This window comes from Sminthopsis crassicaudata, chromosome 6, assembly GCF_048593235.1.
Source record: "Sminthopsis crassicaudata isolate SCR6 chromosome 6, ASM4859323v1, whole genome shotgun sequence".
NCBI lineage: Eukaryota > Metazoa > Chordata > Mammalia > Dasyuromorphia > Dasyuridae > Sminthopsis > Sminthopsis crassicaudata.
Window position 1 is genome coordinate 177,666,766 of NC_133622.1, and position 22,069 is coordinate 177,688,834.

Genomic DNA, 22,069 nt, shown 5'->3' on the forward strand with positions numbered 1-22,069 from the left:
AGTCACTGAGCATAAACCCTGTATAAGAATTTACTCAAGGCATAGCCCAGTTGGGTAGACAGCATTCCTCAGTATTTGTTCTCAGAGCTCAAGCAACCTACATTGACCAGCTGTACATTCTCTGGGGGCGGGTTGGGGTGGTGAGGTCCATTGGCCATGTTCACCATATTGTTGCGTTCTGAACGAAGGCTCTGTCGTAACCGGTCATGAAGCTTTTTTCGCTGCTTCCTGCATATGAGAGACAGAATAGATTTTTAGTCAAAGATAGAGCACTTCTTAAAATAATTAAATCATTATCCTATCTCAGGATCTTGTGTCTATAGATTAAAGGTGTCAAATTATGGAGGCAGATTTAGAAAATAGAGTTAAGGGACTTTAAAGGTAGAAGTCTGAGGAGAAGGAAGTCTTCCCAAATCCTTAAATTCTAATGAACATCTTTGATATATTCTCACTCACTAAACCCTGATCAATGGTATTGTGTTCATTGATACTGATAAGAGAGAAAAGACAAAGTAAAAGTAAAATGGAAGGAATATTGGATTTTAAATAAGGATCATGTGTTTGAATGCTAGGTACACTTTGTACCTGTGTTATCCTAGCCAAGATACTTCCTTTCACTATTCCTCAGTTTATACATCTGTTTAATGGGAAGTTTCTTTGGATGGCTTCCAAGAACCCTCCCGATTATAAGTTCCATGAATTGTATCAAGATGGGAAAATGGACAGAGCTGTTACCACTTTGGAAGGCATGCTTTATTACAGACAAGGCTAAATTGGCAAAGAATTTTTAAGGACAAATCAATCTAGTGGAAAAGAGAAAAAGAAGTGTGGTTTCATTTATTTTATTATTACAATTCACATAACCTCAGAGAACTTCACACTAGAAAGAGACCTCAAGTGAATAACTTGTACTTCAACAAGAATCTCCTCTACAATTTATAGTTAGGAATAAAATTACTATTGTGTTTGGCAAACTTGAAAGAGAACTTTCATTTTCCCTATTGTACTTTGTGAGCTATATAAACTCAGCAAGTCATTTAACTTTTCTGGGACTCAGTTTCCTCATTTATAAAATGGTAAGTTCCGTCTAGATGGCTTTTTAGAATCTTTTCTATTTCTAAATCTTTGATTTAAGGACTCTGTTTTTTAACTCTAATTTGATGATAATTTTATTGTTGTGTATCTCTATTTGTGTTTTAGCTCTTGTTGTGATTGTGAGTTTCTTGAGAGCAGGGCCTTATCTAAAAGGCCTATTCCTCACTCTATCCTGAATAGTACCCTGCATATAAGTGATCTTTTTTTTTGTTTTGTTTTGTTTTGTTCTTCAAAGACATCTGTATCTGACTCAAGAATATGTTTTCCTCCAACAGCTGGCCTGACATCACTGAGGAAATCATTGCTGGAACAGAAAAAAGTACTGTCAAAAGAAGAATGCTGTTATGTAGCAGAAGGTTTTGTTAATCTGATTTTATCTGAGCTTTGGAGTGAATTGGAATATGGAGGCCCAAAAGGAAATCCTTGTTTGTTAATAAGCATGCACAATTTGGAGGAGGACACAAAACTCAATGAAAATGATGCATAGGGCTTTCCAAACTTGGCAAATGGTGCTTTCCAAGACTTTCCATCCTCTCCTTTCTCCTCACAAAATTCCCTTTACTCTCACTAATCACATTGTAAACAACTGCAGTATTGAGTGGAATTGGAAAACTTCAACACAGATTCCATAAAGCTGTATTTTAATAGCAAAATAATAATTTATTTTATCATTTCCCAATAGATGTGGGGCTTTGGCCCTCAGATAATTATTGGATACTTCATTATTGTTCCATATCCCAAACTGGCTATTTCACATATGGTTATATGTGGTCATATATAGTTAATTCATAACCATATAAACAGCCAACATTAAGTCATAGGTTTAGGATTATAAGGTACCACAAAGGGCATTAATTCTAATCTCCAATGATGAAACTGAAGTTCATAAAGGGGAAATAATTTATCCATATTCATATAGGTAGCAGAAGTAAGATTTGAACCTATTTCCTCTGACTCTAAATCAAATACTATTTTAATTATGCCACATTGTGAAAAGAAATAGATTACAGCTGGAAATAGGAAGATCTCCTTCTGACTATACCTTCCTAGCTGTGTGACCCTGGGTAAGGTATTTAATTTCTGTCAGACTTACTTTCCTTATCTTTCTCATTCTCTAAGCTCCTTTTCCAGGTCTACCCGTGATCTTATGATCATTCAGTCAAGACTACTGTAATCTAGCTATGAGACCAGAGCTAACTAAGTTCCCCCACCTTTCAACTACTCAGGGAATTCCCTTAGATTCTAAATACCAATAAGCATCAACACTGGGCATTTTCATTTGGGGACTTCCTCTATTTCAGTGAAAAGCTAGATCAAGATCAAAAACAGAAAAGACTGGAATCTAGGGACTCCCTTAAACCATTTGTCTTTCGCTATATTTGCTCTGGATCTCATTGTTGTGGTCAGCACATCTGTACTGAATGAGAATGGCTGATGTCAACTCAATACCTGATGTCTTCCTCCTATCGGATTTTCAGTGTTTTTATATGCACATGTTCTAAAATCTTTGTAGTCCCAACTTGGGGAGGGTTGAGTCAGTAGCAATCAGCTGGCTATGTCCACGTCTATCATGAAATATTTCAAGGAGCTGGATTTTCTTTTCCCCATTCTGAACACGGCCCCTTATGAATCTGGATGATTCATAGCCAGAGAAACAAACAGAAGTCAAGACAACGGACAATAATCCCCATTGCTCCTGGGTAGATGATGGGATCTTATTCTTTCCCCAAGATCTCTCTGCCTCTTACCCATCTGTGTTAATGATAGAAAGACAAGGAAGAGGAAGGTTTACTTGGTTTTGCAGTAGGCCACCACACACATGATGCCAACCACCAGGAGGGCAATGCAGATGCCAGTGATGGTCAACACTCTTTTCTGGTAGAGTTCCTCAGCTTCTGGAAAGGGGCACAAGAAGATCATGTTACCAGGTATACTCTGCATTCCCAAAAAGCAAACAGACTGAACATTTGGCATGCTATCTGGTACCAACTCTACTCACAAGAAAAGAACAGGGGGACAAAACAAAACAAAGCATGGCAACCAGTCACAGAGAATAACTTCAACATATTGGTGCCATTCAAAACCAAAATATCCAATAACAGAATTCCATTTAGAGCAAGCTACAAATATACTTAGGGATTATATTAAACAAGCCAAATATAGACATTTTAAATATGACATATCATAAATGTTAGATTTAGAAAAAATACATAATTGTAGATTTTTTTGTTTTGTTTGTTATTCTTGCAAAGACAGCTGGAATAAGCTTTATGGCAATGAATAACCAGGAACTATCTGGATCCCTCCTGATGTCTCTTTATTCCCAAAGACCTTCTTAAATTCCAGCGGGCTTTACAAAAAGCATTTTAATCAATGAAAAGGTGAAAAGAAAACAAAGGACAAACTCAAAAACATTTGCAAACATAAGCTTGGCTTGTAGTTACCAAAGGCAATGAGGCAAGACCCTGTGTCAAGATCAATGTAAAAAAAAACTCAAAAAGCCTCACTTTGAGCCCTGAGCCATTGTATCAGAGAAAATGCAATGAATAAGGTTAGATTTACAACCCCAAAAGGGAGATTGAGCCAAAATGTCAGCTTGTTTTTAAGGAACTATTCTTAGATGTGTTCCTCATCCCTGCCATGGAGATAATTAATCATTAGGAAAAAAATCATTAACATGTGTCATTTTTGGCTTAGAGTTGACCATACATGCCACTGTTGGTCACACTTGGCCAAAGAACTCTTGAATGTTGAGATATCAAAGTACATCTCTCCCAGCTCAGATGTGGAGAATTTCCAAGGCTCTAAGGGAACCTGATCTCCAATTCAGGAATGAAGTCCAATAGAAATGAAATGAGGGTACAAACTATAGGTGGGTTGTATCCTACTTCTTGGAGGGAATGAGCATTAGGTCAGACTGGAGTTGAGCCCCTCACAAGATGGAATTTATTTAACAGTGGCCTAGATCTCAAAGAAATTGAGTATCCAACTGGATTAATTACAGTGATTAGGATGTATTCACAAGAACATTCAAAAATAGAACTCCACTGGTGTATGTAATTACTGAGTCAAAGCTGGAGACTCGTCTCCCTAATTAAGCTGGTGAACAACAAACCAGGGCATGTTGTAAAAACAAAATTTTCCAGGCAGCCCTTGACAAAATCCTCTTTATCACTCCCTTCCATTTTTTTCTCTCAGTTGGAAGAAATGTTTGCACAACACTTTTCTGAAAACAAGTACATTTTAATTTCTCTGATAAAATGCACTCTGTCATTATTTAGGGCATCTTTCACAAGCTGAGCTCATGGTCATCAAATTCCAGTTAACAAGCTAAGAACATTGTCAAACCCAATTAATATTAAGTCTGATTATCAATAAGGAAAGAAGAAAAGTCCGTAGGCAAAAAGGATGAGAGGATGGCTTGGATTAAACAATTGACAACTACAAAACAAATGAAAAACAGTTGGAGTTGGAAGGTGAAAGGAAAATCAAACAGAGGCAGATGGACAAAAAGATAGAGATAAAGGAGAGTAACAGTGAGGGCAGGAGAAGGTTAAAGATTAATGTTAATAAGTCAACTGTAGGCTCTTGCATAGCATGCTTCATACTGGGGAAAACAATGTGAAGAGATGTTTGGGGAAAAAAAAAGGTGGAAATAAAGTTGGCAGGGATTTCCATACAGCATAACTCCTTAACTAGCCTAATGGAACCTGTGAATAGCAGTGGAAAAACCAAGTGACCAGGGGGCCAGGAGACATAGTTTGCCCTTAGTTCTTTACAAAAGTAGCAAGAGTCATGCCAGTAGGGAATGGTCATGGCTTATTTACACCTTCATCCCCAGGAGGGAATGGTCATGGCCTCTCTTCCTCTGGACCCTGCTTTTCCTATTGCCAGGCCCACTGGGCTTTAGGCCCGATTGGAGTACTTTCTTACATATTTTAGCCCAGCTGTGATTGCTTTTGTTCATGATGTCTGAATAGAAGGCATAGATGAGAGGTAACCCACTTCAACCCCTTCTTTGTCCTTGATACAAGGCAAATCTTTTTGCCTACCACTTTTCTCTTTTTCTTTCCAACTCTTTTAATTTAATTTAATTTAATTTCATATTGCTTCATTTGCTGGGATTATTTTTGTTGTTGTTGTTGTTGGCTCTAAAAGCAAGGAGGGCTTTTCTGTGAATTTCATTGAAAAATATGTATCAGAAATGATGAAACAGCAAATAACCATTTGGACAATGAATTGTGCTCTTTGTACTAGTTTTCTTCCTAAAAACATTTCTTGGGATTGGGCAGGTGGATCTCTCTCCAGGGACATACCTTATTTCCATTCTGTCCTTATTCAAGAGGTCAAATGGAAGCTGATGTGGCTGAGATGAGTATATAGAAAGTGACAATCCAGGAGTAAGGGAAGTGATAGTCCTATTGTATATTCTGCCCTCATACCTCATAAAACCACATCTTTACTTTGTAAAGTGGTGGGAACCAAAGCTTAAACAAGACACTGAAAAATCAGTGCTTACTAACCTTCCAATAAAGAATGGTTTGTACATTTTGAAATAAAGTAGTTTTCTATTTAAGATGCAAAACACCATTCTTAGTTCTGATTACACAAAACAGGTAGTGGAGCAGGATTTGCCTATGGGCTGTAGTTTGCTGAACCTCATTCTAGAGGAGGCAAAATTAAGATGATTTAGTACCTGGAGTTCATTCCATGTATGGATTGGTTGAAGGAAGTAGACGTGATTAACTTGGAGAAGAGAAGCCTCAATAGGAACAAAGAAAGTTTTTTTAAAAGGCAGCTATATTGATGAAGCAGGGATTAGATTTGTTCTGTTACTTCCCCTCTTCCTATGACTGGAAGTTACAGAGAAGCAAATTTAGGTTTGGACTAAAAGTGTATTTGCGGGTTGGGAGGGGGACCAAAAAATCAATTAATAAACCCCAAGTTCTATGGGCTGCCTGAGGGAATGGTAGCTCTTGTTCTTTGGGGGTCTGTAAGCAGAGGCTGCATGGGCATTTATTAGGCATATGGTATGGTAGATTATTTTTATTTATGGGTTGGATTAGGTTTTTGCTTCTACCAACTCTCCAATCCCATAACTCCTTGTGGTAAAGGCCATCCAGACACACTTAAATTAGCCAATGGAAGGGAGGCAGCTGTTAGAGGATGGAGGTGTGAGCTTTCTGCAGTCTATCTACTTCAACAGACACCCAAACGAACGCATCTTGTCCCGAAGTCTGTTATTTGTGCTGCTTTCAATTTATATGACCAGGTGAATCACACAACATTAATTGTGTTTTTTTGTGATAGATTTGGCAGTAATTCAAAAAACACTAAGGAAAGGATCTTTGGAGAAAGCTATGGCAATATCTTTGAAAAAAGATATTGTTCCTCCCTATAGATGCTGTTACATGGTCAGCAGAGAAAGAGCAAATCAGATGCAGAATTGAAAGGGGGAAAAAAAGCTACTAGTCTGATAGGCCAGGAGCTAATAGGAACATCTAAACGTCCCTGCAGCATCACTGCAGCATTGGCTCACTGAACTCTGAATCTGGTTGGCTCTGGTCTGGCCTGTACTGGCCATCCTTCCATAGAGATGATCTCACTCTGTTCTACTTTTAGATCCTATGTCTTTAAGCTTTCTGGAGTTAATAGGAGCTGCAGCCTTCGAGAAGGTGGAGCCCTGGATAGAATGAAAACATTTTTCTCCTGGACATAGAAGAGCTCCCCTGTGGTTTTTTGCTATAAATGTTTGTTGAGTTGGCTTGAATTCAATTGCACTGGACTGCATTGGATGGTCTTTCTGCAGTCACCAATATCTTCCTAGGAAGAGGGCCCTCACCATTCTGGGGCATTAGTCCCCAGTGGATGGGAAACCTTGCAAAAGGCAAGTTGTCCTTTAGACAGAATGCTAAACATTTGTAACTAAGCCAGGATGAGAAAATTTTCATTTGCAGAAAAGATATGGTGACAGATTTTCTTAGGTGTAGTTTATTATATTAATGAAGACTATATGTTTACTTGTGAAAAGCTGTTTAGTCAAGCCTATGATAACATAGCTGGGGAAACAGGTATGTGAATGAGGCCACTCAGATGTCATCATCTAGCGCTAAAGTGGCTGGAAGAAAAGAAAGCAAGGGTATTCTTCATCCAAGTCAATTGTCACACCAGCCTGCAACCAAACCGATAATACATTCTTCATGAGCTGATGTTGTTTGGGTCTCTGTTCTTTCTCTTTTATGGATCAGGGACTTGACATGGGAAAGAGTGGAGATCTTGCCTATAATCAGACAGATAGCATTGGGCAAAACCAGAATTTGAACCAAGGGCCTCAGAATTGATTTGATCTGTTCTGTCACCCATTTCCCTGAAATTCTGGGAACTCTGCCTTTAGTCATCAAGTTGCTCCACCATATCAGCACCCAGACTGGCATAAGAATAACTCAGGATTCTTTCTTCAAGGCTAGTGGTGGGAGAATCCTGTAGGATTTGTTGTCTGGGAAATCCTTGTGGATTGGCTTCTGTTCCCTCAGCATAGACATTCTCAATGAAAATCTCAGTCAACTCTAGAGAGAGCCACAGAGCCTATTTTCTTTATATATTTTCTTTGTCTTTGCTCAGAAGATAAGGAAGGTAAACATAACTAAGCCTGAGGCATTATCTAATCCAAGCACATACTATTGTATTTCCCCACCAGAGTCTGTATTTCCTGCCCCAAGAATAGATGATTTTTCCTTTGGCTCCCAACCTGAAATGGGCATGAGGAGGCTTCTGGAATGATTATACTGGTAGAAGACCCCTGAGGGTGCTGGAGCCCAGGAGATTTGATTGCCCTGAAGGCCTTATCAACCTTTTCACAACAAATGAAATCTGCAGGCCAAACACTATGGTAGAGAAGGGAATTGGCTATGGGTTATGGGGATAGGAAACCTGAAATGGGGCCTGGGAAATGAGAGTGAGCTGCCCTCACTAACACTCTAGTGTTATGTCTAATCATAGCTAAAAGCCCAGAGAGACCACTGTTATGACTGTATGATCCCTTCTAAAGCAAAAAGACATTGGTTAGGAATCCAGAGGAAAGGGGGAAAGAAAGGGTAAGAGACAGTCAAGTTCACAGGTGCTAAAATGTGCTCGAAGGCACTAAAAAAGGAATGATTGGTCCATACCCATAAATTCAATCCCAAGATGCTCTGCCAATGCAGAAAGTTGACAAAAAAAAAAGAAAGAAAAGGGACACAGTTTCAGAAAAGAGCAATACATGGTAGTCCAAAATAAAGTTACACTGTTTGTTTGCACATAAAAACAGGACCAGTGGGGAAGGGTTCTTGGAGCAGTGTTCATGCAGGTGTCATCAAGGTTGAGTCTATGAAAAGCACTTCATTTCCTGGAAAAGACTGGCACCCACCTACCATAGGGTATATAAGGTGCTCTGCTTAACCCTTCAAAGGCTTCACTGATGGAGAGGCTGGGAAGAAGAGCTGCCTTTCAGGAGTTTGGTTTATAAGTTTCTGAGCTGCTATGGCCCTTAGAAAGTCAATATCTTCACCTTACACAGAGAGAAACTGAGGACCTAAAAGGTCCTCACTTAGCTAAATTCCCTGTCAAACTCCTCCTCCTATACCATATAAAGATATATGTTTGGACAGGTTGCAAACAGTCTTGAGAGAATTAACTTCTTTTGGGGAGAGTGAGGGGCATTATTGGCTTACATTAATCCATTTTTGCAATGTCTCCCTACTCTACTCCTTTACTCTTTTGTCATCAGACTCTGTTGCCTAAAGTTCTAGAATGGAATCAAGAGACCTGGAGGCTCTTTCCAATCTTCCAATAGTATTTCTATATGGCATTGTCCAAATATCAATGCCTTTAGTTTCTTCCTCTCTAAAATGGGCATGGTACTCTCTATCTGACAGAGGTATTATGAGATCATCTGGGTCCTTTTATAGAAGAGGAAACAGACCTAGATGAGTGGCTAGGCTTTCCTAGGCTCACCTAGGTAGTATAAGGCACATGGATGAGATTTAGACTCAAGCCCTCTGATCCCAATCAGAACTGTCACCACTAATCTGTGCTTCCTTTTGACCTATTTGTTTTCCAAACGTTTTATCTTATTAGATTGTAATCCCCTTGCAGTTTGGTACCATTATTGCCTATTTTAAAATCAGCAATATGTTGTCTAATTCTACATCCCTAGTATAGTGTTTGAAGATTTAGCTAACTGGATGATAATCTTTGGGCACTCCCAGATTCAGGGGCCCCATTTCCACTTTCACCCAAAATGTTGCCAGGACAAGTATTATTTGCACAGAAACTTAGAAACTTTCATTTAAAGAATCTTATAGGACAGCACTGGGCAACATTAAGGCCCAAAAAAAGACAGCCACATAGGGAAAGAGCCCCTCTTTGGGAGAGTGGCTATTAGAATGATTCCTTATGGACTTAGGGATGGCCTTTGCCTACTTGGTCTCAAAGGACATGTAGGATCTCCCAAATGGCAAGTATCACTTTTCTCTTTGGCTGCCAGAAAACCTACCCTCTCAATGAGAAATCTTAGAAGTTTGAGAAGAGTGGATAGGAGGCACTGGAAAGGAAAGAACATCAAAATATGCTTCTCTTTTGTCCCTGATCACCTGTTCTAGGTCTCATCTTGTTGGATGATCTTGGGGAAGCCTCAGCTTTATCATACAACACAGAAGAACAATAATCCTTGCTCTTTGTGCACAGAGATGTTTAAGCACTGAGGTTGTATCTAAATGATTACAGTTACAGGTCCTCTACCTGAAATTGCTTTATATTTAGCTTTGTATGCATTTGATTATATTTTGGACATATTTAGCATTTTTATATTTGTATGCATGTTATAGACCCTGATTATCTATGTCTTTGTAATACTCTGGATAGTGTTTGGAATAGAATATCTGGCAAATAAGTCCTTGATATATAAATAAATTAGTTTTTGAATTAGTTATTAAGAAAGGAGCTATCTGATTAGTAGAATCAGGATGATTCTACTCTCTTGAGCCAGGGTGCCTCATTCTAAGAGTAGTCTCTGCAATCAAAAAGGACTCTTTTATGTACTAAATGTGACACTGGACCCAAAGTCCAGAAAGAAGTCACTTAGACTAGGACATCCTAAATTCCAGATTCCAAGCATTCCTGAGCCTTTATTCAAAGTTCATCTAATGATCTGAATTTCTCCAGAGATTCTAAGGAACTTGCCAAATTTAATGGGGGTAGGGGGGAGAAAAGGGGAAAACAAAAGCAATTACTCCCAAAGGAGATCCCTTAAGCCTTAACATTTACCAATTCACAGACTGAAGATCAGAGTGACTTGAACTGAATTTCACTCAGATCCATTCTTTTTCCTCTCTCTCTGGACCACAATGGATAATTTATACCCACTTTTTCAGCCACTCTTTGTTTGTTTGATGTATATAAATTTGGAAACATGACAGTAAATAAAATCCTACAAGGAGACTACAGTGGAGTCTTCCATTCCCATGCTCACCTTCTCCCCAAACAGTCAGGAAGACTTTAAGGGTTAAGACAAGATAAACTATATGATACAAGAACTCAACATTCCTTGGCAGTTGCTGCTGATGTTTGCAAGAGAAAGATTTCCAGAAAGCTGTTCCTGTGAGCCTCCATGAACACTGCTAATGGCATATATTAGTAGCATAGAAAGCTTGGTTAAGTCTGCAGTAAAATTACTAGCATGCCCATGCATATGTGTAACTGCTTTTTCATGGTTTAGTCATTGTACTCATTTCATTTCACGGGGAACTATATTCATATCAGGTAACTTCCATTGCAAAGGAGTCAATGGAAAATTGCTACTTAGTTCTTAAATGGACTCAGGTCCTAAGTTCTAATAATGAAACATGCATTACCTTCTGGTGCCCTGACTACTCATTCAGTCATGCTTCTAGTTCTTTGGTTTTGATTCAAGGAAAATAGCCTACATGTCCCCAAACCTTTTTCACTTCATGTACAGTTTATAACTTTCTCTTTTTTATTTAACCTAACATCTCCTGCTCATTATTTCAAAGATGCTTTCTCTAGAACTTCTTTTTTTACCCAAATTAAATTAATGATTTAGAAGCATAAGGGTTGTTATATTTACGAAATAATTCAGCTTTCTTTTAATAATTGATTCCCTACTGTGTACTCACTCACAAAATGAATTCAAATTATAAGGACTTTAGTTATCTGTTATGGATAATCTTTCAGAATGTAATTATTTTCTAAAAATCAATTAACTGGTTAATAATTCAAATATGTAACATTTGATGGAATAGGGATTCATTTTCCATTGTTTCTAAATAGGGATTATTTACTACCAACTACATAAGCAAGATGTGAGTTCCATATTTCAAAACAATAGCCCCAAAAAAGGAAGTGATACTTTACCCTGACTATACATTTCAGAATAATTTGTGCTCTTTTATTCCTTACATTACCTCACTTGTCCATAATTGTCTTTTCCTCCAATAAGCATACAAGCTTCAGTAGAATAAGAATATAGAGGGACCACTGTTTGGGGCATTCTTTGCAAGCCGGTATTTAGCATGATACTATAATTTTGTTGTTGTGGAATTGAATGATGTTCTATAACAACTCATCCTTAACTGAAATGACCCAGCATTTTTCCCTTAGAGACTGCCTTTAAATGCTCAGACAACCTCTGAATGCCCAGATGAATCATCTCAACATCCTGCCCTAAATGATTGGATTGTATCTCTGTCAATTTTAACTACAGCCAATTCAATTGTTCCTACAGCTTGATCACTTACCTTGTGGATTGGTAGCCATGAGTCTGAATTGCTTTCACATTAAACTAACTACACTGCCACTTCATTTGTAAAGTGTGGAAAGATTTGGTGCCTGTGACTTTTATAAGTAAATGTATCCTGCTTGTTCCCAGACACAAAAAGCATGGATATTTTCCATGCTTTATAGGCCACTCTGCTGGCCTAGAATCCTTCTGACTGAGATGGAAATACACACTTGGGACTATACATCAAAAATATTGGTAGAGTAAATTAGATTTTTTAGGATCCTGCTAAAACTACTTAAGTGTACACATTTTTCAAGGAATTGAAAAATGCAGAATTGTGTGTAACTCAATAGCAGATATATATGTTCATTAGAAATATCATTGATGAATAGCATCCTGTTATACCTGAGACTGTAATTTAGAGTTCATATTTCTTCACATTGGTGATCCATTTCCTGACTCAGACCCTACTAATGTGGACCAACTATTGAAAATGGGTGCTCATCTACTACCAAGAGCTCTTACAGTTATGAATCCTCCTATGGTATACAAGGATTCAAATGCTGTATGCCTTATATTTTTGAATACTTGATACAATGCTATTTGGAAAGGAAATCCATCAAGGCAAGCCACATGGCTGAGTAAGTAGGGGCAATGCCATGTTCTTAGTAAAAACATGACGTCATCCAAGAGACAGTGAGTGAGAGGTCTGAACTGGCTGCTACTTGATCCTTTCCTCCTGCCATAACACTTACTTTTCGAGGGCAAATTATTCCTGAAAGGAAGCCATCCAAGAAAGACCTTCTTTCCTAAATGTTTTAACTTGTCAAATAAAATTCAAGACTTGACTTATGGGGTACTGTGGTCCATGAATGTATAATCCAACACCAGAGCATGTCACACTAATGATATAAGAACTCAACACTCCTTAACAGCTGACAATGAAGTTTGCAAGAGATTCCAATCTGGATCTGTTTTGCAGATTTGGTTGATTTCAAGCTTTGGTGGTGGTGGTGGTGGTAATTTGCTTCATTTCTAACCTGAATATTACTTTATATTATTCTCTCTAGGATAGATGGCCATTTAAAAAAAAATCATCATATGGGCAAAATTCTTTTTTTCCCCTACAGCCTCCAATTCTTCCCAAAACAGAAAACCACCATTAATTTAATTCCCCTTGGACCTGTAGTGTAGTGGCAGGCAGATAATATGAGATTATTAATTAAGGTATTACCTCAGAAGAAGATGAGAAAAGATGCAACTTTTAAAAAAGCTTTCTGAATGGCTCCTAAAGATGTAAGTCATAAATGTGCTTCTTGTTGGATTCTCCAAATGCAATCTAAATATAAGGTTTTCCAAAGGCTATCACTGGAAATTCCAAGAAGAAGGCCTTTAAGAAATAGCCCTTGGGACTATAACATCTCAACCAAGTTTTTAAAATGATGGTGCATAAAGGAAAAGAGAAAATTCTTTGCCTTAATTCTACATGAGTAAGGGAACACATTTTTGTGCAATCTGGGAAATGCATTCTATTTTTTCATGGGCAGTGCTTGCTGCATGAAACTGAAGAATGGATCCAAGGTCTCAGTTTCCCATGTTCTAGAGGCAAGCATTTCATATTTCAAAGAAAAACCAATTAATATTCAAAATATGGTGGTGATTCTTTCTTCCCCTCTTAAGATTTACTTATAAATCAGTTCAAAAACATGTTCCAATTTTCTTGGCCCTAGATGTATGGTTTGCTTAGCACTATTGATGAGGGGGCAAATCAAGGGCATCTATATTTGAGTTATCCTGGGTTGTTGTTGAAATTCCTATCACTTTTAACATCTCTCCCACCTTTCCCTCATTCTGTAAAGGCAGACTGGGCAATGACGAGAAACATCTACACTCTGTTTGTCAGGTTTATTTAATATAAATAACACATTTTGTACCATATCAAACTTACCATAGTTTCAAATGCATTATGGGTTACAAGTTAGTGAGATCCCTTTCAGACTGGTGACATCTTTATAAAGAAGTTAGACTATTTAGTGGAATGATTTTATTGTATTTTCTCCATAAAAGTGAACTTTAGAGATAGTTATTATGATTGTCACTCCTAACTAGCTATCCTTAGTCCATATCACCTTGAGATCCCTCCTAAGCCTCACATGCCTATTAGCGTCTCAGTGTCAACATGGCATAAACAGAGCAGTTCATACAGTGATTTTGGTTAAGATTCTCATGCGACAGGCAGAGGCCATCCATGTTAGACCTGGTAGAAGAAATCTAGCTCTAGATGTGATCTGGGGAGGGAGATGCAGCAGCAAGAAAGCAGTGCCCTCTGGGCGTGGCATGCTCCTACTCAGGCAGAGACAGAAAGGGAGTGGACGTACTGTAGAAGCTCGCCATTACGTAGTTTTGGCAACGATCACCAGTAAACTCATTTGGGCACCTGAGAGGAAAAACAAAAACAAAAACAACGGTAGAGAAAACAGAGAAAAGAGAAGAAGTGAACATGTGCTAAGAAAGAAGCTTCATCAGTGTCAACTGCTGGACCTTGGTGAGTTCACCTCCAGGAACAGTCTCAGCTTTGCCCCAGTGTGGCTCGAGGGATGAGGGACACCTCCAAGGAGACCAGTTTCGAACAAATTTGAATGAACAGGTACAGATGGTGGAGATATGCATACCACATCCCCGGTGTTTGCATCCTTTTAAAGCAGAGAATATTTATGAAGTAAATTGAAGAAACCAAGTCATATTGGTAACTCAAGAAATTCTGATTTATATCAGTGGTCAAAGATGTCAGAAGTCAATGGCTGGCTTGCCCACTATAGCTGCTGGTATTTTTGTATATATTTCCCAATCAAGATCTTGTCTCCAGTGACAGGAGGTGATGACAATGACACATTGTGCCATCGAGCCATGGGTGCAGAGCCCAGGCACCTGGTTGGTCAAACCACCAAGTGGTAGTGATTGTTGCTGTGGATTGGGGAAGAAAGCAAAGTTCAGATTATTTTTAACATACTTTCTGGGGTTTGGACTTTCATGGGCACATTCTCAGTACATCTTGCTCCAGTGAATCCAGGTTGGCACCTAGAGGGCAGAAATGTGATAAACAACAGAGGCTAAAGACACCCAGTGATTAAACTGTCAATGCCCCTCCTATAGATTATGAAGCTGTCCCCAAAGGAAGCTTAGGGATGAAAGTAGGTAATAAAAAAAATGACATGGAGGACATTTAGAAAGCCATGTTCATTGAGGACTACGAAGAGTTTGTTGATTTGTTTTTTAATTGAAAAGCCAATACATTGAAATTTCATTGGAAAAAAAGCTATAAAGCTGAGGTGGAGAATGAAGGAGGGGAATATGGCCCCGGTTGGTAGCTGGAGTATTTTGTATATATCAGGCACTTACCATTTAGCTTTGCTTCTGCACATGTACTGTGTCAGATAAAAAGCCATTGCCTCTTCCTACCCTCCTTCCAAAAAGCTCCTCCAATTTACCTTTCATTTCACAGGCCATACATTTTACAGAAAGAGCTGTCTTTGTGTGTGGTGACTAAAGCCGATGGTGAATACGGCAAGATTTCCATATCCTCATATTCTAGTGTTTATCAGCTCAACAAATGGTTCTCTCTCTCACTCCAAATCTACTGGAGGTTCCTTATTCTCACCTCCCATTTGCCTTGTTGGCTACAAGGATAGATCTCCAGCTGAGGCACACACAACAGTGGGCACTCTATGGGTTCAATGCTTTACAGAGCTAGAATGTTTTTTGTCCATGCAGCTAGTGACACCCATAGTGCCTTTGGACAGAGATGTCAGCCACACAGCTAAGTGTAGCTCAAACAAATGAAAATGTAACTAATGCTTATAATTAATATAAGTAAAAGGTAATTAAATTAGGAGATATTTAGCAAAATAAAAATATACTAGAACACAGATAATGGTAATAAATGATTTTTAAAAATCAACAGTTAGTCCATAGGGATCCTTACGTAATAATATTTTCTATTTGAATTTAACACCACTGCTTTAGGAGTTTATTTTTGTGATTCACTTTGGACCCTTCTGGTGATGAATCCCTTCTGAGAATGTGTATTCTTGTCATTTAGCCATAAGAGTAAAACCTCACTCCATGCCATGGTTTTCACCTAATATTTATAATTTGCCTGGATCTGGGATTTCATTGCTGTAAGGAAGTGCTGGTATGGAATCTCCCTCTACCAATAAAGGGTCAGCAACTCATTCGCAACTGAAGAGATACAGAGAATTGTCTGAGTCATTTGCTCAGTATCACACACAATATAATAATAACAAATTAAAATGAATTCTATTTCTGAATATGGACCATTCTCTTGATTTTTTAAAAAAATATTCCCCCCCCCCCAGATACATGTAAAATTTTTAAGAGACAATTTATGGCATAAATCTTGACTTGGCCATTTTTCATATGTATTGAGATCTTGTCATTCCCAGGAATTTTGCTTGACTGCCTTATTTAAGTGAAGCCTGAAATCTTATCTATACAAACCTATGAATGGAGTCCTATCATCTATAGATTTAGGATCAAGTCACACCAAGTAATATGGGAGCTCAGTGGTATAGTGGATAGGGCTAAACCAGGAGTTAGGAAGATAACCTTTCCTGAGTTCAAAGCCAGTCTCAAACACTTATTATCTGTGTGATCCTGAGCAAGTTGCTAAATCCCATTTGCCTCAGTTTCCTCATCTGTAAAATGAGCTGGAGAAGGAAATGGCAAATCAATTCAGTATCTTTGCCAAGAAATCCTCAAATGAGGTCATGAAGTCAACAATACCGAGTAGTATTTGGAAAATGTATTGAGGAGTATGTTTGTGCATGACAAAATGACAATGCAAAATTTGTCCCACTGAATGCAAGAATTATCTGCATATATTCTTTACACCTCTATTTATGGATCACAGGATTTTCTTCATTGTATTAGAAAAAGCTAAAAAGCATATAAAGATCTGACTTTCCCCAAAACATTTCATTTCCATAACAAAACATTTCCCCATAAACATTTCAGATGGAGAATGGGTCCGTGGAAAAAGTTATGGGTATGGAATCCAAGTTCAAATTTTTATTTTGATATACTGATTATGTAACTTCAGGTTTGTAATTTAATAACTCTGAGCTCAGCTTCCTCATCTGTCAAATCAGGGGATTATATTATATGACTTGTAAGGTCCTTTTTCAGTTCATAGTGATGCTGTTGCTATGGAGTAAGAAATAATTCTTATGAAGATACAGGTAAACCTGGTATTCATTACTATTACACTTTCTTTGAAATACTATGTTAAGAATATTGTTCAGCAAGGAAGGCAAAAAAGATGGAATGGAAGAGGCCCTCTATTAGGGGAGGAGTCAGAGGACATGGATTAAAGTCCTAGCTCTGTGCTTAATTAGCAGGGTGACCTTCAATCCCTTCTGTTTATTTGAATCTGTTGCCTCATCTGTGAAATAAAAGGGTTAGGGGAAACTGCAAGGGTTCCTCTGGTTGTACAAAATTAGATTCTAGAGCCTCTTAGAACTGGAACATTCTATGTTCTAAGATTCTTTTCAGCTTTAAAACTGGTCCAAGGTTCAGGAAAGCTAGATAGCACAATGGTAAGAGCGCCGGCCCTGAAGCCAGAAGGACATGAGTTCAAATCTGGTTTCAGACAATTAACACTTACTTGCTCTGTAACTCTATGCCAGTCACTTAACCCTAAACAAACAAAAATGTTTTAAGATTCCTCTTTGATATTCTTTGCTTGAAGGTCATTCTTAACTTTAACATTCCATTGGTCCATGGTCCCTTCCAAATCCAATATTAAATGTTCTTATATTATAAATTTTAAGGTCCCTTTTGCCTTTAACTATCTATGTTTTAATTTTACATGCTGTGACTTTCTTGTTCCTTATAAGGTCACCCCAGCTTTAGCATTCTATATTCTAAGGATTGACAATTAGATTGCACAATTGATAGAGCACTGGGCTTAAAGTCAGGAAGGCTCATCTTTCTGAATTCAAATTTGGCCTAAGCAAATATTTACTATCTCTGAGACTCTGGGCAAGTCACTGAACCCTGTTTGCCTCAATTTCCTCTTCTATAAAATGAGCTAGAGAAGGAAATGGCAGACCACTCTGGTATCTTCACCAAGAAATTCCAAATAGGTACACAGAATCATATACAATTGAAACAACTCCAAGCACCTTCCTAATTATGATAGTCATTGTTCTAAGATCAATTCTAACTCTCACATTCAATATTCTAATATTTTGTGTTCCATAATCCTTTCCAATTCTAATATTATTTGTGGTAACCATTCATATTCCAAGGTCCTCTTAGTTCTCAAATTTTATATTCTACGTCCACTTCCAAATTTGACAAACTAGACTATATCCATAAGTTTTGGTATATTCAGAGTAAAGAGAACCTTTTTAAAGGAGGTCAAGAAACTTCAGCATTCTTTCCACACTGTGGACTTCATTAGATTAAATGTAACATGTTACTGATACTAAAAGGCTTTGAATTTTCATAGATCCTTTAGGGTTCTGAGAGCCCCATCTCTACATTATCTATTTTTACTGATTTTGTTACAAATTCAATAAGTAGGTCCATAAAGAGATATTTGGAAAGTCATTGACTTATGAGAAGTTATATGATTTCTATTAAATAATAGCCATCTTATGTAGCCTACAAATGACTCACAAGAAATAGATATATTACATACAACTCATTTTTTGTGAAGTTAAGTGACTTGCCCAGGGTCACACAGCTAGTAAATTTTAAGTGTTTAAGGTCAGATTTGAATTCAGATCCTCTTGACTCTAGGGCCAGTGCTCTATACAGTGCACCACCTAACTATTCCAACTAATTTTCAAAGTAAGTGTTTTGTTTTCACTTTTCTAGATTTTAAAAGTCCTTGTGAAAATGCTATAGGAGTAATGAAGACTGAGGACATGGTAGCACAATATAATGAGCCCAGAGGGCAAGACTTGGAGTGAAGATACTAAGAGTCTAATCTAGCTTTGATAATTATTGTTTAACCCCAAGCAAGTCACTTCACTTGACTTCACTAAAGCCTTAGTTTCCTCATATATAAATCAGAGATCATGATATTTATTTTTATTTCATAGGTTGTTGTGAGAGAAATGTACCATAAATCTGAAAATAATTTACAGAAATGCAGTCTATCCCTTTCATTCTTCAATGACTATGTCACTTTCATTGGTTCTTATTGGTTCAATGTGCCCTCTACATTATAAACAGCTAAAAGCCACTTTGTTCTGAATAAAAATGAGGTACAAGTGTGGAGGACTTTTGTGTGTGGCTGGGTGGGTATGTATTTGTCAGAGACAGATATACATAGAAGGACACAGAAAAAGATGAAACAGACAGCTGGATAAAGGAAAAAGAAAACTACATCATTCTGTTTCTAGTCAAGGATTGCCATTATGGAAGGTTTAAGAAAGGAGCCAAAAAAAAAAAAAAAACAACCCACAAAACCCCACAACCCACCACAGTGCTTATTGGACAGAGAAGCAATTATATATATATTTTTTAAATGCTTGGAAAACATTGGTTAATTATCCAGAGCTCTGGGAAGCAAAGGCAGACAGAACAGGTGGGAAGAGGGGGTAAAAATCTGGCCAATATTTTCTTATTGTTTTCTCCAGGGAAATTCAGTGTTATGATACTACAGTAACTTTATGATGAAGTAACTCCTTCTTACAGGGCCTCTTTGCTTTTTCAGTCATGAACATAAGAAATATCTACATGGTGCTTTATAATTTGCAAAGCAAGGATGGAAATCATTAAGACATGTCATGATAATGTCTATATAAAAGGAAACTTTCAGAAGTCCAGGGCATTTAAACTAGGGGAATCACTTATTCATGCCCCTTTTCAAACTTGGCAGGAACCACATTGACACTATCTATCCACTCTCTCTACGTGCTAAATTTATTTTCCTTCTGTTGGCTGCAGATCTAGCCTGACACGTGGTGTTGGAAAAAGTAGCCTCAGTTTTTCTAAATTGATTGGGCAATTGAGATGAAAAGAGAACTAAGGAATTTCTAAGAAACCATTTGTTATGATATTCCCTTGAATGCATGGATGAAACTAAAATCAGTTCCTTCTTCTTGAGAAATCAGGGACTCAGCATCATTAGCCATTCAGCTAAGTTTGGAGAACACAGACAGGATTGTTTTAAGACCATATGGGAAACGCTTATGATGGTGATTGTTATTTCTTTTGCAAAATGCAAATCATCAATTATATGTAAAAATGCATATGTAAGTGAAAAATCATCTATCTAACTCTGAGCTCAGTTTAAAATTTTTAGGTTCACTGATTTGTGACCAAGAATTGGCATTTTTAATATTCTTGAAAATAAGAGTGGAAAATGAACATCTTTGCTTTATCCCTGATGTTACTGGTAAAACTTCAAGGTTTTTTGTTTGTTTTGTTTTTTTTTTTTTCATTAATGCAAATTCTTGATTGATTGACTTATTTACTCAATGAACATTAATTAAGCACCTCCTATGTGCTAGATAGTAGGGAAGCAAAGGCAAAACTAATAATTCTTATGTTTAAGAAGTTTATATTCTATTTAAGAAAACTCATATTTTTGATGATTTTTGGAAAGATTTCTTTATTCCTTTTCTATCTCTTAAAAACATTAAGTAAACACTATATTTTGTTGTAGATTTTTTATATTTAACATAATTATGGTCTTTTAAAAATGTTATAATTATGCTTATACTTTTCCTACTAGTAAACTCTCCCTGAATTCTTGATGTAATTTTACAGGTTTTTTTAATATGTTGCTAAAGTCTCTTTCTACCTTTCTATATTACATTTTAGCATCAATAATCCTAAGTAATATTTATCTATCGCTTCCCTTCTATAAACTCACTCAAAGTTTTACTATCTGATGTCTAAAGAATCTCTATGAGAAACATTTAAACTGAAACATTAAGCTTAAATCTCTTACCATATTGAAATTACAAAAACAAACAAACAAAAAAGTTGGAAAAGGGACCCATGGGTGTGGAATAATGCATGTAATGTCAGACTTTTTCAGTATTTTGAATAGCTATACATAACTTTTCCCTCCTCCCCCTTTTCAATAAGTAATGGCTTAGGGGGAAGGGAAAGGAAGGATATTCTGGAAAATAAGTGATATACATGTAAAATGTATGGGATTGCCTGTCATCTAGGGGAGGGAGTAGAGGGAGGGAGGGGAAAATTTGGAAAAATGAATACAAGGGATAATGTCATAAAAAAAATTACTCATGCATATATACTGTCAAAAAATTTATAATTATAAAATTTAAAAAAAAGGAAAATAAGTGATATAACGAAGGATATCAATAAAATCACTTTTGGTAGAGGAAGAGAAAGAAAAGACAGGAAAACAAGTTGAGGTTGTTTAGATTTATAAACTTCTTTGTGGAAGTTCTTTGTGGAAGTATACTGTTTTGTTTGTTTCATTGTTTTCTGTTTCAGTGTCACAGAAAATGGAATACTGCACCTGCAATCAAATCTGGCCTGAGACACTTATTATCCATAAGACTGGGCAATTTAATTAACTTCTCTAGCACTCAGTTTTCTTATCTATAAAATAAAGATAACATCTATCTCCCAAGGTTGTTGTGAAGATCAAATGAGATTTTTTTATAAAGCATTTTGCAAACTTTAAGATTCAGTTCTTAGTTACTATTTAGTTATCATTGATACTGGTAGCAACAGCAGTAGTAATAGTAGTAGTAGTATACCCCCAGCATGAGTATAGGCAGCAAGGTATAATGGATAGATGGCCTTATTTGGAGCTGGAGACACTAGGATTCTACCTCTGATACATTTAACTTCCTAGTGCTCCCAATCCCTTCTCTAAGACTCTGAGTTGCAGAGAAGTTGTTGATCTGCTTCAGTTCTTCATACCCTTGAAATCATAGGTCTGAACCAAGTTAAACAAACAGACAACACATCTCAGTGTTTATCCCAGGGTATTTCACAAAGTTGGCATTTATAAAATCTTATTAAACACAGATTACAAATCTGACACAGATTTGTAAATATATTTTCCTACTTAAATGGATAAATAACAAGATATTTTGTTTGTAATTCAATATTTGCAAGAACCCCATTGGTTCCATTTATATGATTGTTTATTTACAGTAGGAAGTGACCACAGAGCCC

The 22,069-nt window shown here is 37.2% G+C and overlaps 1 protein-coding gene across 9 annotated transcripts in view; it reads right to left on the bottom strand.

Moving 5' to 3' along the window:
- Positions 1-22,069, bottom strand: part of NRG1 (neuregulin 1) — an 888,216-nt gene that overhangs the window by 13,032 nt on the left and 853,115 nt on the right. For 6 of the 9 annotated variants that reach the window (XM_074275397.1, XM_074275391.1, XM_074275396.1 and 3 more), the window contains 4 exons: positions 14,251-14,309; positions 8,262-8,285; positions 2,888-2,990; positions 102-228 (listed from right to left, as the gene is read on the bottom strand). In XM_074275397.1, coding sequence (XP_074131498.1) covers positions 102-228; positions 2,888-2,990; positions 8,262-8,285; positions 14,251-14,309 — 313 coding nt within the window. Of the gene's footprint in view, positions 1-101; positions 229-2,887; positions 2,991-8,261; positions 8,286-14,250; positions 14,310-14,882; positions 14,951-22,069 lie in introns of all 9 variants that reach the window. The other 3 variants (XM_074275392.1, XM_074275395.1, XM_074275393.1) reach the window with 3 other exon arrangements.